Here is a 13,808-nt window from a genome sequence, read left to right as displayed (position 1 = left end):
ATAATGTGAAAAGAAGGTTCTTGTACGTTGAATCAGACGCTAAAGAAATTATTAGTGATTTAAGAAGTGTGGGTCGGACGAAGAATTGGAGAACATACCCGATTCTGGAGAAGATTAAAAGGAAAGCTGAGAGTTTTGAAGATTTCAAATGGGATTGGATCCCCCGTAAAGCGAATTTGGCTGCCCACGGTGGATCCTCTGAGATGGGCTAATCAGCCACCACGGACTGCCTTGCCCACCCATGGCGGAGAGGTGACCGGAGTGGCTCGTGTACTTTTGTTTTTTCTTTGCCGTCTGTTGGTTCATTTCCTTTTCCTAGTTCCTGGACTAGTTCTAGGTGGAGATTAACTTTCGTTACTTTGATGCATCTTTCTTGGCCTGTTAAGCTTGGCTGGGCCTTTGGACTTGTCCCCTAAGGAAGTCTATTCATTAATAAAAAAGAATGTGAATATGATTTACATTTTTTTTTTTTAGCTGGAACTCAATGAGAGGTTTGGCCATAACTCATTTTTCACTAATAATTAGAAAATTACAACTAGGTGGGGGGATGTAAGACCAAAACCCCATGAATGAAAATGAACAAGTACAGCAAAATGAATATAAAAACTACTATGATGTGATTCGATCTAGCTGATTGAACTGCTTCCATTTATTATCATACAATATTGCTCCCAAGTATTTTGAAAATGATTTTGGTACTTCATCACATGGATATTGTATGTGTATTATTCTCTTCCCACATGCAATCTATATATCAGATATTATCCAATATGGTGTTTCATTATATGAAGTATACGACATTTGAGATGAAGTAAAAAGAAAATCATGTTGTGGTTGGAGCATTTAACTTATCGCAGATAAAAGCAAAAAAGTTTTTTTTTCAACTTGATTGCAAAAAAAAAAAAATCAAAATTTTATATATTCTTTTGTTTGAAAGTATGAAGTGAAAAATTCATTGTCGGTCACATACTCACATGCAGATTTCACAGAAATTTCCGAGAAAACAGAAAAGATTTCGGTGGAAATGACATGACATATGAGTCGAAATTTCGACACCTCGGAGAAAGTTGAATCCTTGCCGAAAGAGAAAAGATAAGGAAGATTCAAACCTTGGGGAAGAGAAGATATGGAAGATTCAAACACCTCAGCGCCCAACAAAACCATGGCGTCGGTTTGGGCAAAATCAATCCCCTCTTTCAAGATCACTTCATCTACGATTTCTTCAATAAAAAAATCCAATTCTCCTCTCTCATTTCTGTTCTCCGCAGTTTCCCTCGTTTTTCAAATTTCTCCCGTAAAATGTCGCCATCGATTGTATCTATCACGGCGAACCCGACGACCCGTCGGCGACCGGTCGTGGCCGTCGAGAAGAGGTCGACCAACATCGAACTCGTCTCCGCCGAACCGAGGGCCGACGACGACCCCCGAACCGAAACCGCCAGAGATCTGAGTCACCAGTCCATCAGAAGCGAAACCGCCGTCGACCGCTCGGCCCAGACCCGTAGAACCGGCGCCACTTCCACCGTCTCACCCCCCTCCGCTACTCGCGGCTCCCGCAAAGCCCTACCCGGAACTAAGCGACCTCGCTGGCTCAGGTTCGTTCGTATTTTCGGCAAGTGGTTCGGTCTTCTTGTTTTCGCTGGTGGTTTGGCCCAGATACTCATGCGCCTCGCTTACGGCTCCACCTCCACCGCCGCCGCGCCCATGGCGTTTACCGACTTGGAGGGTCGGATTGCGGAGGTCGAAGCGTCGATGAAGGAGACCTCTAGGATGCTTCAGGTTGGGGTGGACGTGGCGAGCCGGAAGATCGATGAGGAGGTCGGAAAGTTGAGGAAGGAAATGGAGGACGGGGGGTTGCTTTGGCCGGTGAATTGAGGAAATTGGAGGCTAAAAGTGAAGGGCTGGAGAGGTCCGTGGAGGAATTGAAAAGCGTGGAGTGGCTGTCAAAGCAAGAGTTTGAGAGGATTTACCAGGACTTGAAGAAGGAAGGGGAGAGTGGTGAGTTGGGTGCGAGTTTCGATGATATAATGGCGTATGCCAGGAATGTGGTTGAGAAGGAGATAGAGAAGCATGCCGCCGACGGGCTTGCGAGGGTGGATTATGCAATGGGGAGTGGCGGTGCTGCGGTTGTGAAGCATTCGGAGCCTTATGTGGTGGGGAAAGGGAATTGGTGGATGCGTATGAGGAATGGGGTTCATAGTGATGCTGATAAGATGTTGAGACCGAGTTTCGGAGAGCCTGGGCAGTGTTTTGCATTGAAAGGGAGTAGTGGGTTTGTTCAGATTAAGCTCAGGACAGCAATTATTCCTGAGGCTATCACTTTGGAACATGTTTCAAAGAGTGTTGCTTACGACAGAACGAGTGCTCCCAAGGACTGTCGTGTATCTGCATGGCTGGGAGGAGTGCATGATCAGGAGTTAGAAGTTCATACAGAGAAGAGGTTTCTTTTGGCTGAGTTCACATATGACCTCGAGAAGAGCAATGCCCAGACAGTCACTGTGTTGGACTCGGCTGTGTCTAACATTGTTAACACAGTGAGGTTGGACTTCACATCCAATCATGGTAGCCCTTCACATACTTGCATATATCGTCTCCGAGTTCATGGACATGAACCCGAAACTGTTTCTGTAATGGCCATGCACCAGTCTTATATCGTCTTCGACTTCTCGGGCATGAACCTGACACTGTTACTGTAATGGCCATGCACGTACCAGTCTTAATTGTCTTTAGATGTTAACCCTCAAAGAAGATGAGCCATTTGTTTTTGTTGTGTTATGATTAAACTTGGTACTTGATAGGCACAGATTTATGGTTGTGTGCTCAGAGTTGTTCGCTATGTCCTCTCTATGATTTCTTAATACTAGTGTAATGTAGTAGTTGTGTATTTTTCATTTATGCAGGTCTCATTTTATTGCTTTCCAAGTATATTTTAGAAAAGGACTATAATTTTAGTCCTTTAACTTTCAGTCGATTCTAGCTTCTGTCGTTCAATCTATCTTTGAATTTTGTAGTCCTACAACTCTGATTGGTGTCCTATTCTAGTCATTTTCTCTATTTTGTTTATAATTTTCGTGAATGGTCGGATATGAGTCTTGGCTTCTGGCATATTATTATGAGAAAATTTTACAAATAGTACTCCAAAAATAAAGCCCATCCATTATTTTGGTACCTCAATCTTTAAAACTAGGGGAAATGATCATTTACCCAATTTTAACTATAACAATGGTACTTCAACAATGAAACTCAATACAATATCGATGCCTTCCATCAATAACGCCGTGAACCAAGATTTTTACCATGGCAAAATCGTCTCTCCATCTTTTCCCGCCAATGACAACTCCATCAGCTGGCCCATTAGCCTTTTCCCACCAAAACCATCTCTCTTTCCACCGAGAAATAGTAGGACCTGATAATCATAGTCTCAAATTCTCAACCTCCGTTATTTTCTCGCCGATCACCATTGAATTTAGGGATTTTGTCCATTTACTCCATTTCTAGGGATTTTTTTCCCACTTACCCCATTAAGTTTTTTTAATTCTCTCTTACCCAATACACTCTAAGGGAGTCTTCCCTAATACCTTTTTTTTTGTTTTTAATTTTTTTTTTAATACCATTTTACCCTTACCCCCTTGTTACTTAGGGAGAGAGAGAGAGAAAATAGAAGAGAGAGAAACCATGGGAGACTTCACCGGAGCCCGTCACCGGCGGTCGGATTCCGGTCACCGGCTGCCGGATTCCGGCCAACGTTAGCCGGATTCCGGTCACCTACTGCCGCCCACCGGAATTTGCTGAAAATCTCACCGGAAAGTTTTTTTGCCCCCAATAGACATCTATTGCCCCTAGTAGATGGGCAATAAACCTCTATTGCCCCCCAATAGATGTCTGTTGCCCCCTAATAGACGTCTATTACCCTCCAATAGACGACTATCAGCCATGTATTGCCCCCCAATAGACGACTATCAACCATGTATTGCCCCCCAATAGAAGCCTATTGCCCCCCAATAGGACTTTCAGTTGCCAGAATGGGAACTAATCTCCCTAAATTTAGACAAATAAAACTTTGATTACAGAAAAAAAATAAGGAGATTACATCAATTCAAAACGTCTATTGCCCCCCAATAGCCGTCTATTGCCTCCCAATAGAACTTTCGATAGCCAAAATGAGAACTAATCTTCCTAAAATTAGATAAATAAAACTTTGATTAAGCAAAAAAACGAGTAGATTACATTAATTCAAATGTCTATTGCTCCCCAATAGACGTCTATTGGGGAGCAATAGAATATTATTTTTCCTGTTTTCTTTCCTTTCGGGCCTTCTGTTGCAAAACAGAAGTAGCACCATTTTGATTTGCCCCCAATACAACTTTTTTTTCTTTTTTCTTTTTTCCTTTCCTTCTCGGATTTCTTCCCACAGTTTACAAAAAAAAAAAGATTTGGGCACCCAAGACCAGAGCACCCCCAAGCGACAAACCTGCCGGCGTCGGACTTGGTGGGCTACTGCTCGATGAGAACATCGCCGGCGACTCTGAAGGAGTTTCAGACGAAGGAATGCTCGAGGAAGATGCTTTGGGCACCCAATCATCTTTGGCTGTCGAAGGCGAAACCATCTGAAGCCGGAATCGGAATCTTCCGGTGAGAGATGTTGTGCTTCTGCCCGTGTTTCGACGACAACCACTAGTCCACCACCGGACTTTCGACGACGTGGACCGGTCCTGCTCATCTCCTCGACCTAAATCCTGTTTCGACGCCGCGCCGGAGTTAGAGATCAGAGAGAGAGAAAGACCGGAGGTGGAGATCGTGGAAAGAGACAGAAGAGAGAGAGAGATCTGAGGCAGAGATCGGGGAAGAGAGACAGAAGAACGACGTCGTTGACAGAGGAAGAGTGTCGAACTCAGAGAGAGAGAGCACCGAACTCCAGCTTGAACTCCGGACCCGACCCAGACTTGGACTCGAACTCCGGCTGCCGCTCTAGCATTAATCCAGTTCCTCTCCCACTCGGAAGCAAACGCCACAACCGGAGCTTCTTCGTCGTATGCAATCGACGTCGTCTTCCGCCCATGAAGGATCCGGTGAGTAGTGGATCTCTCTCTGATTCCTCGTCGTGCCGGACTTGATAACGACAGCCTGCAGCGCCATCGATGATGGTGTACTCACCGGAGCCTCCGTCGTGGAGCTCGCCGGGCTCGGACGAGTCGGGTTCGGAATCCGAGGGAAGAGAGAGAGAGAGAGAGAGAGAGAGAGAGAGAGAGAGAGAGAGAGAGAGAGAGAGAGAGAGAGAGAGAGGAGAGAGAGAGAGAGAGAGAGAGAGAGAGAGAGAGAGAGAGAGAGAGAGAGAGAGAGAGAGAGAGAATGAAACAGTTTTAGGAGAGCTGTGCTCATCGTGGAGACAGAGAGGAGAGGTAGTGTTGCCATTGTGTAATTTTTTAATTTTTAGTGGGTAAAATCGTCTTTTAATCTGTTTTTGGGTTAGTGAGAACAGTTTTTTGTTGGTGGTGTAAGCGGGCTAAAATTAGCCTATTTTGGGGTTGGTGGTCAAGGACCCTTGAATTTAGTTATCAACCTTTAGCCTTTTTCCTCCAAAAACAATATCCTTTTCACCATTAATATCAATATTTATAGTGAAATATGTTTTGTCTGTGTACAAAAATTAGAGGCATCTGAAATAATTATCGGAGCCGGTTGAAATACCATGGCCCCCCCATTGCACCTTGTTTTGATCTTTCTTGAGATCAAATGCAAACATATATAACTTTTATGCTCTTTCCTAAACCTTGGACTTGCTGTCAAGGACTCATATATGTCAAAAATGCCGGTGCAGATCTATTGCCGCAAAGGGTTTCACCGTCAGTGGCCACGCTAGTAAGAAGGCCTGAGAGTTTAGTGGAGCAGCGCCTCCCAAGCGTGAGATATCAATGACATCGTTCCCTAGCAGAGCCAGCGATGCTGCAAAGCAAGCTGTGACATCATCAATGGAGGAGGAGGTGGCCATCTTGAAGCAAGAGATGACAGCAGATTGACGAGAGGCCGTCGTATTAGGGTTAGGGTCTGCCTGGTTCGAAAGAGTCAGAGCAGCACTTATAAGATTCTAGCTATGCTTCTTCATGATTTTTACATTTTAATGGAAGTTTTGGAATTAGGTGAACCACAATTTTTTTTGTTTTGTTTTACCATTTATTTAGTTAAAAGCAATTACCATCTATTTAGTTAAAAGCAATTACAATCGACTACAATAGTTCTATAGCAAAATATAAAAGAAGACTTGACAAACTAAAAATAAATATATTTACAAAATGAGATCCCTTCACTCAAAATAATTACCCAAACAAGTCATTTAAATAAGGGCTTTTGTCCATTAACTCTAAGAGAGTTTCTATTGAGACCTCTTAATCTACTCACTAGACCTCCCTCAATTTTTAATTATTCAATGACATATATATTCTTATACAAAAAGACTGTTAAAGACAGCAAACTAATAAGGAAAATATTTTTTTTCTTTGAAAAGATTTATAATAATGGAAACACATTTACAATACTTTAATTATTCATTTCCATTTTAGTTCTCATTTCATATTTCTCATTTTCTTTGTTTATAAGAACTTTTTAAAAAGAAAAAATCAAGAGAAAATAAATTACTTGGCGAATTCTATAAAAATAAAACTATGATACAAAGGTCTTTCTCTTGAGGATCATGAAACGGGGGATAGAGAGCCCTCATGTAAACTAACTAAATAAGTTTGTGAAGCGGCATATAAGACAAAAATAAATAATAAAATAACATAGCGTGAACAAATTTAATATTGCAACCTATCTAAATTCTAGCATGCAACCATAAACCATAAAAACTAAGCTTTGAAAATCCATAATTAAGCATGAAATAGTAGGCTTGAAAAACCCCTGATAAATTTATGTTAATTAGTTACACTATCTTTTTCAATAATTATCTCAGATTTTTTTTTTTTTTGAACAATGTCAAGTTTATTTTGTGGTAAATAAATAATTATTTATTTATGAGTAAGGTTAAATTAGGTATTTGAAAGAGGTAATTAGGTATTTGAAAGAGGGAAGATCTTACTAGGTATTTGAAAGAGGTTAAATTAGGGAAGATCCCAAAAATTTTCTTTTATGAGTAAGGTTAAATTAGGTATTTGAAAGAGGTTTACTTAGCAAATTTTACTTTTTAAAAAGCAAGTAGGAGGTGTAAAAAAATGAGAGGTCAAATGAGCAAATATAGAGGTCCCAATATAAAAACTCTTACTCTAATTCTATTCCCCCTTATCCATAAAGATACTAGTAAGATCTTCCCTAATACCCAATTAAGGTTTTTTTTTTTTTTAAGACTATTTTACACTCATCCTTTTGTTACATAGATAGAAAGAGAGAAAAATGGAAGATGGAGATGCCAGCTTGTGAAAAACAAAAAAAACATCAATTTCTCCTGGTAATAGAAGATCTCTGGTTCGAACCCCAACTTGTGAAAAACATCCCTTGGGGAGCAGCCATATCCAAGTTGGTCCCTGCCCCAGAGTGAATGAGTGATAGCTCACTTGGCCACCATTTTACTGTACCAAAAAATAAGTTCTATATATGCCAAAAATTCAAGATCTCCATATCTTCCTATGTTTATGCATATTCAGATTCCAATTTCACTACACATGCGTGGCGTGTGTGATCCATCTAGTCATATATACGGCAACTAATAATGTAGCATTAGTTTTCTAGATCGAATAATTCAAATTGGACTTCGTTAAACGAATCCTATTATGTGATAGATGATAGATCGATCGATTATCAACTAATCATAATAATTGATATAATAACTCATATAAACGACTAATGATTGTATGAATAATTGGTTGATATAGTATGTAAATGAAATTCATATCAACCAATGATTTTGTAACTTGCTAATTTAGATTAATCTGCTATATATATTTAAGAATCTCTAGGGTTTTGGGAAGGTTTGGAATGTGGTTGGAATGATTTTAAGGTCCCAACTACTGGGACGACTGATGTTCTTGTTCAATGGGCAAAGCTTGACTCCAGTTGTTAGTTGTGTGCAAGGATACTTTTGTGTCTCAAACTAGCAAGCCAACAAAGTTGAAGGTTCAGCTTGAACTAATTAGGACCACGGAAGAAGCGACTTGGTAATTATGCAACATGACCATTGACCAGTCAATTTCTATCACCACCAAAAACAAATATCTGTTCTATGTACTCTTTGAAAATCTAAAATTAAGGAGAAAGAAAGAAAGCTTCTTCCATGGTAGACCTCTGAAAGATCCTATGGTCTTTCAAAAAGCTGCCCATCCATGTCTAAGGCTGCACTACACAATTTGGAAAGTGTTCTTTACAGTTTACATTGCATTTCACTGTTAAGAAAGTCTCGATTTAACGAATAAAATGTTACTTTTCATTACTTTAAAGAAGAAATCGAGACTTTTTTAAATAATATGATACAATGTAAAATGTAACTTCTATATTACTTTAACAACTACATAATAGAATTACATTCTTATAAAAATTCAACAGATTTCTAAATATGTCGTTTCATCCTTAATGTTCAAGGGCCATACATTGTTGACTTTGGGTGTACGGAGGATTGATGTTTACGAAACAAAACTATATTTCTAATTATCTTTGACCCATCTTATTGACTTGTACAATTTGAGCAAGTGGGGTAACACTTGGTCAAAATATGCATGGAAACTCAATTCCGTTTGAATGCGAGTTTATCCAGAGGTACTTGAATAATTATATGAAGGACAAATTACTGGTCACACCCTGTACTTTGGGTGCGTCAACAGTTCAGTCCCTAACATTCCAATTTTAACAAATAACTCCCCAGACATTAAAATTTCACACAATTTGGTCCAAAATGACCATTTTGCCCCTCACTGCCTTTTTTTTTTTTTTTTCTGCTTCCCTCTCACTCTCTCTCTCTCAGCTCAGAACGGCACCATCTTTCCTATCTCCCTCTCTCCCCCCCACCAACATTTTCAAAACAACAAATCTAACATGATCAACACCCTAATACTACTCCAGAAGTACATCTACTCTTTATTGGGTATTAGGCAGGTCATTCACCTCGAAAGCTCGGGGTTTGAAGAATAGATGTCAGGCGCCACGATCCTCACTCCATTGGAGACCAATTCTGGCATGAAACTCATAAACCCAGTGACTTCCAGAGGCTGATCACCATGAACCATAGTCCTGAGCAGAGTCCTCGCAGGCAAGGCCGAAAGCTCCCTGTGTGTAAGCCTCTGAGGCACAATGTGATACCTCACAATCTTCTCAAGCAAAGCCCGAGGATGATGATGAGCTCCAAGCTCCAATCTTGGTGGCACAAAAATAGTCACAGAGCTCACATTTCTCTCATCTTCAAGAATCCCATCAAGAACAGAATGCGGCCCAATTGCAAATGGCACAAACCCCTTTAAGCTCAGCAACCAAACAATCCGACCCCATTCCACATTGCTCTTCTTCTTCTTCAATCCACCAGAACTAGAAACGACACTTGAATTGGACTCGCACACAGGCGCCTGAATGACATCATAATTGGGATCCATAGCGGCGAAGGGGCCAAGAACGCCGTGAATCTAAATGGATCCTTCCACAAACATATTCAGGTGCGAGACCCAAACCCAGTTGATCTGGACAGTCTGATTCTTCCGATCAATTCTCGTGATCACGGGGCTCTTTTTCCGGTACAGAGTTGGCAAGCAAGAACCTTGAGGCTTCTCCATCAGGTCTTCGATCGAAACCCTAACTAGAAAGGTGTAGTATTTGAGGAGGTCTCTGAGGAGAGGAGGAGAGAGGCGTTGGAGATGTGGGATCGAGTCGGCGATTGTGAATATGGTAGAGTTCAGCGAGGAGAGGAAGAGTTCTGGCTAGATTTGGATGAGTGTCGCCGTGACTGTGAAGCCGAAGGCCCGGAGAGTTCCTGAGGCGCTGAGAGAGATGACGTGGCTGATGGGTGTGGCGGATTTGGGGGTTTGGGTAGTGGGGTCGGTGCGGAGGGTCATGGAGATTGCGATGGCGGCGAGGATGACAGCCATGGTGGAGTAGAGTATGGCGTGCCAGCGGGTGCAGTAGGAAGAAGAAGACGCCATTGTTGGTTCAGTGAAGGTTCTGGTGTGGTTGTTGAGAGAGAGAGAGAGAGAGAGAGAGAGAGAGGAGAGAAGAAAGACAATGCCGTCTTTCTGAGCCGAGAGAGAGAGTGAGAGGGAAGCAGAAAAAAAAAACAAAAAAAAAAACAGAGAGAAGAATTATATTAAAAAAAAAAAAGGCAGTGAGGGGCAAAATGGTCATTTTGGACCAAATTGTGTGAAATTTTAATGTCTGGGGAGTTATTTGTTAAAATTGGAATGTTAGGGACTGAACTGTCGACGCACCCAAAGTACAGGGTGTGACCAGTAATTTGCCCTTATATGAATATAGCTAGTGAATAAACCGTAGTTAGTTTTACCGTTTACCCTAGATTAAAGTAAAGGATTTTTCTCCAAAGTTTTGAAAATTTATGTGTGGTTTTGAAGGAGGGAAGAGGACGTCATTGGATTTATTGCTGAGGCCGTCTTGTAGCGGTTGTGGTTCGTCATCAGAATTATATAAAATATTGGGGCTTTATCTAAGGGACTAAGTGAGAGTTTTAAATTAACGGTTAATACTAGTCATCTTTGAAGAAATAATATCAATATTCAACTATTGATATTGATTTGACAGTCTTCAGGACTCTAAAATTGACATATCTTTGATCTACAACTATAAAGCGAAGCCCTTAAAAACTTCACCAAACTTCTCTTCTAGTACTACAACAAAGAAATGAATAAAAATAAATAAAGAGATAATTATGGAAGAGAGACGTGAGTAGTGGGAAAAATATAGGATATAGATAACTGCATTCATTTCAAATTTCTACGTCTAGAATTCTTCAATATATAGGAGGCCAAAAACAACATATACTCCTACCGTACCAAAAAAAATACCCAAAAAATACCCAAATGCAAAATCAAATACCCAAAAAAAAAAAACAACATATACTCCTACCGTACCAAAAAAATACCCAAATGCAAAATCAAAGAGAATTATCCCAAAATTTCAAGGAGGTTACAGTCTTCAATCAAACCATAATTCTAATTTCCACGAACAGCAAATTGAAACCTTGATTGGTGTCCTTGATGATAGTCTGAACATTTTGAGTTCTAAGGTTTTCATGAAAAATTTCTCACAGTAGGATAAATCGAGACTTCAATTAGTATCATAGAACAAACTGAGCTTTGATTGCAAAATTTAGGGTTTGAGACTAGAATTTCTAAATTCAACAATGTTGTGAACAAAAAATTGATGAACAACTGCTTAACATGTGAATCCAAGGCTTCGATGCAAGAGAATTGAATCAAATTTGCAGTAGAACATAGAGAGCTTCGAATCTTCAAGATTAGTGAATGAAAAACTTATCTGAAATCGAATCAATCTTCAATCGAGGACTATATGAATGCTACAGTAATCTTGCATAGAAACGCTTTGATTTAGGTGCTCCAAGGTCGCAGATCAAACCTGGCTCTTGATACCATGAAAACTTGAAGAAGAAAAGCTTGAAGAAGCAGAAAGAAGCAAAGGAAAATAGTGAGGCTATACTGTTGTATTGATCGAATCAAATGAAAGGTTATGACAGTAGGCTTATATATATTTTGGACAGGTGTACACATGCATAAGAAAAAAGAAAGAAAAAAGAGTAGATTATATAGCACTACTCTTAAGGTCTTGATCAAACATGGCATGTGAATTTTGTATTACTCCTCACCCCCTCCATTTTTGTTTAAAATAACAAGAAAATGGGTTGTCAAAGATGTAAACTTGAACTATTGAAATTTCCGAACAAAAACAAAGCAAAGAAGGAATGTCTTATGCTATTCTTCTTCCAAGTACAGGAAGGAAAGTGATGGGAATTCACATTATTATTATTTTCATCCCTAAGAAGTCTTCTCACTAATTGGAATGTTTTTTGGAGCCATCAACACCATTGGAGATAACATGCAACTGTCCCAGAAGTTTCTTCGAACCCTACTTCTTTGTTTAGTGTATACAGAGTCTTTCGGTGGAGCAACACCACCCACCGCTTAGAAGGGTTGGGCTATTAATTCTGACATGACCCGGTAACACGACTCGAAACCCCCGCATGAAATAAAGCAATTGAACCTACACGGTTAAAAAGTGGGTTGAACCCCATGATCTGTTTAATAAACAGGTTGGCCGTGGGTTAACCGGTCAATACGAAGTGAACCCGTAAAACCCGATTATGCTATATTTCTTCTCAAAATTTTGGATATTGGGAGTATTTGAACCTAGGATTGGATAATTTGAAATATTTTTCTTAATCATTATTGAATTTAATTATTTACGAATTATATTGAATCATTTATATTCTTCATCTTGTGGAGTTTTTAGTGAACTTAACTAGTTCATGCATTTCTTTTAGTTAAATGGATCGCAATGTTAACCCTTAAATGTAGGTCTAGGACTTTAGCATCGAGAATCAGTAGAACTGAACTTAATCAAATCGGAATAGGCGATTCGGTTTGATTTTTTGTATAAAAACATGTCATTTTTCAAGAGCTGAACTGTCTCCAGTTTGGTTCTTATTCTCTTGTTTTTGAACATGTTAGAACTATAGAAACCGAGATATGCAAGCCTAGGCAAATAAAAGCCCATATATTCAACTAATTCAAGCCCTAAGCCCAGACATGTTTCTTTTGTAACTCGACCTAATGTTTGATGACTTCGATCAAATACGACCTCAATCCTCAGTTCCTTACTCGGTCCTCAGTTTGATAGCTCCTCAGTTCATCGACTTCATCCCCAATTCCCGACCTAGCTTTCGAAGTCAAAATTTTTCTTCCCTAATTCAAAAACACAAAACCCAAATCATCCCAGTCCATCTGTGCTTCGAAATCCTATTTCCCAAATCCAAATCATCCCAGTTCATTTACATTTCCTTCACACCATCTTCATCCCAAATCATCAACTTATGGCTTTCAATTCGATTTCTTCGAATTCAAGTATTCGTAGTCCTCGAAATGAGATTGTACCTGCAACATAGCAACAAAAAGAAACTGAAGGAGCTCAATCGTATCATCGATCATAGCACCATGAAGAAAGGTGCTGCAAAGAGAAAGAGGGCAGAGAAAGTTAAGAAACTGAAGAAATCTAACGAGAGAAGCTGGATTTGGGAACATTTCACTAAGGAGGAGCACCCGCTTATGGGGATTGTTAATGGAATTGAGCCGCAAGTTGGGCACACCACAAGAGCACGATGTGAGTATTTTCCTACTCATCTAGCATGTAATTTGACTAGTAATGGAACTAGTTCTCTAATAAAGCACATAGAAGTTATATGCAAGGAATATCCGAAGAGAAATCAATTAGCAGGGTGTCAAACTCAGCTTTGTGCTGATGATTTGGATGATAGTATGACAGCTAGGCACTGGACTTAAGAAGCTTGCATTCAAGCTGCTACCATTATGATTGTGAAGAATGAAATGCCCTTTAGTGCCATAGAAAGACCAAGGTTTAAGTATTTTTGTAAGGTGGCTATTCCAGAATGGAAAATTCCTTATAGGAAGGTTATTGTGAAATTCTTTTTGAAAATGTATGAGTTGAAGAAGGAAGAGCTTAGAAGGAAATTAAGTTGTCATTGTGTGTGCTTAACAACTGATACCTGGACATCCCTTCAAAACATCATCTATATGGTATGAACTACCCATTTAATAGATAATGGGCGCAAATTGCAAATCATCGAGTTACAATCGAGA

The 13,808-nt window shown here is 39.9% G+C and overlaps 1 protein-coding gene and 1 pseudogene across 1 annotated transcript; one reads left to right on the top strand and one right to left on the bottom strand.

The window, feature by feature from the left end:
• Nucleotides 1-965: 965 nt before the first annotated feature.
• Nucleotides 966-2,958, top strand: LOC112166906 (annotated as a pseudogene).
• A 6,122-nt stretch (nucleotides 2,959-9,080) lies between these two features.
• LOC112201062 (fasciclin-like arabinogalactan protein 21) lies at nucleotides 9,081-9,566 on the bottom strand. The gene has a single exon (XM_024342067.1). It carries the CDS (start codon nucleotides 9,564-9,566, stop codon nucleotides 9,081-9,083), a length of 486 nt encoding a protein of 161 aa, XP_024197835.1.
• Between the last annotated feature and the right edge of the window lie 4,242 nt (nucleotides 9,567-13,808).

This window comes from Rosa chinensis, chromosome 1 (assembly GCF_002994745.2).
Source record: "Rosa chinensis cultivar Old Blush chromosome 1, RchiOBHm-V2, whole genome shotgun sequence".
Taxonomy (NCBI): domain Eukaryota; kingdom Viridiplantae; phylum Streptophyta; class Magnoliopsida; order Rosales; family Rosaceae; genus Rosa; species Rosa chinensis.
The sequence above is the reverse complement of the archived record's forward strand: the minus strand, read 5'-3'. Positions and strand labels throughout refer to the sequence as shown.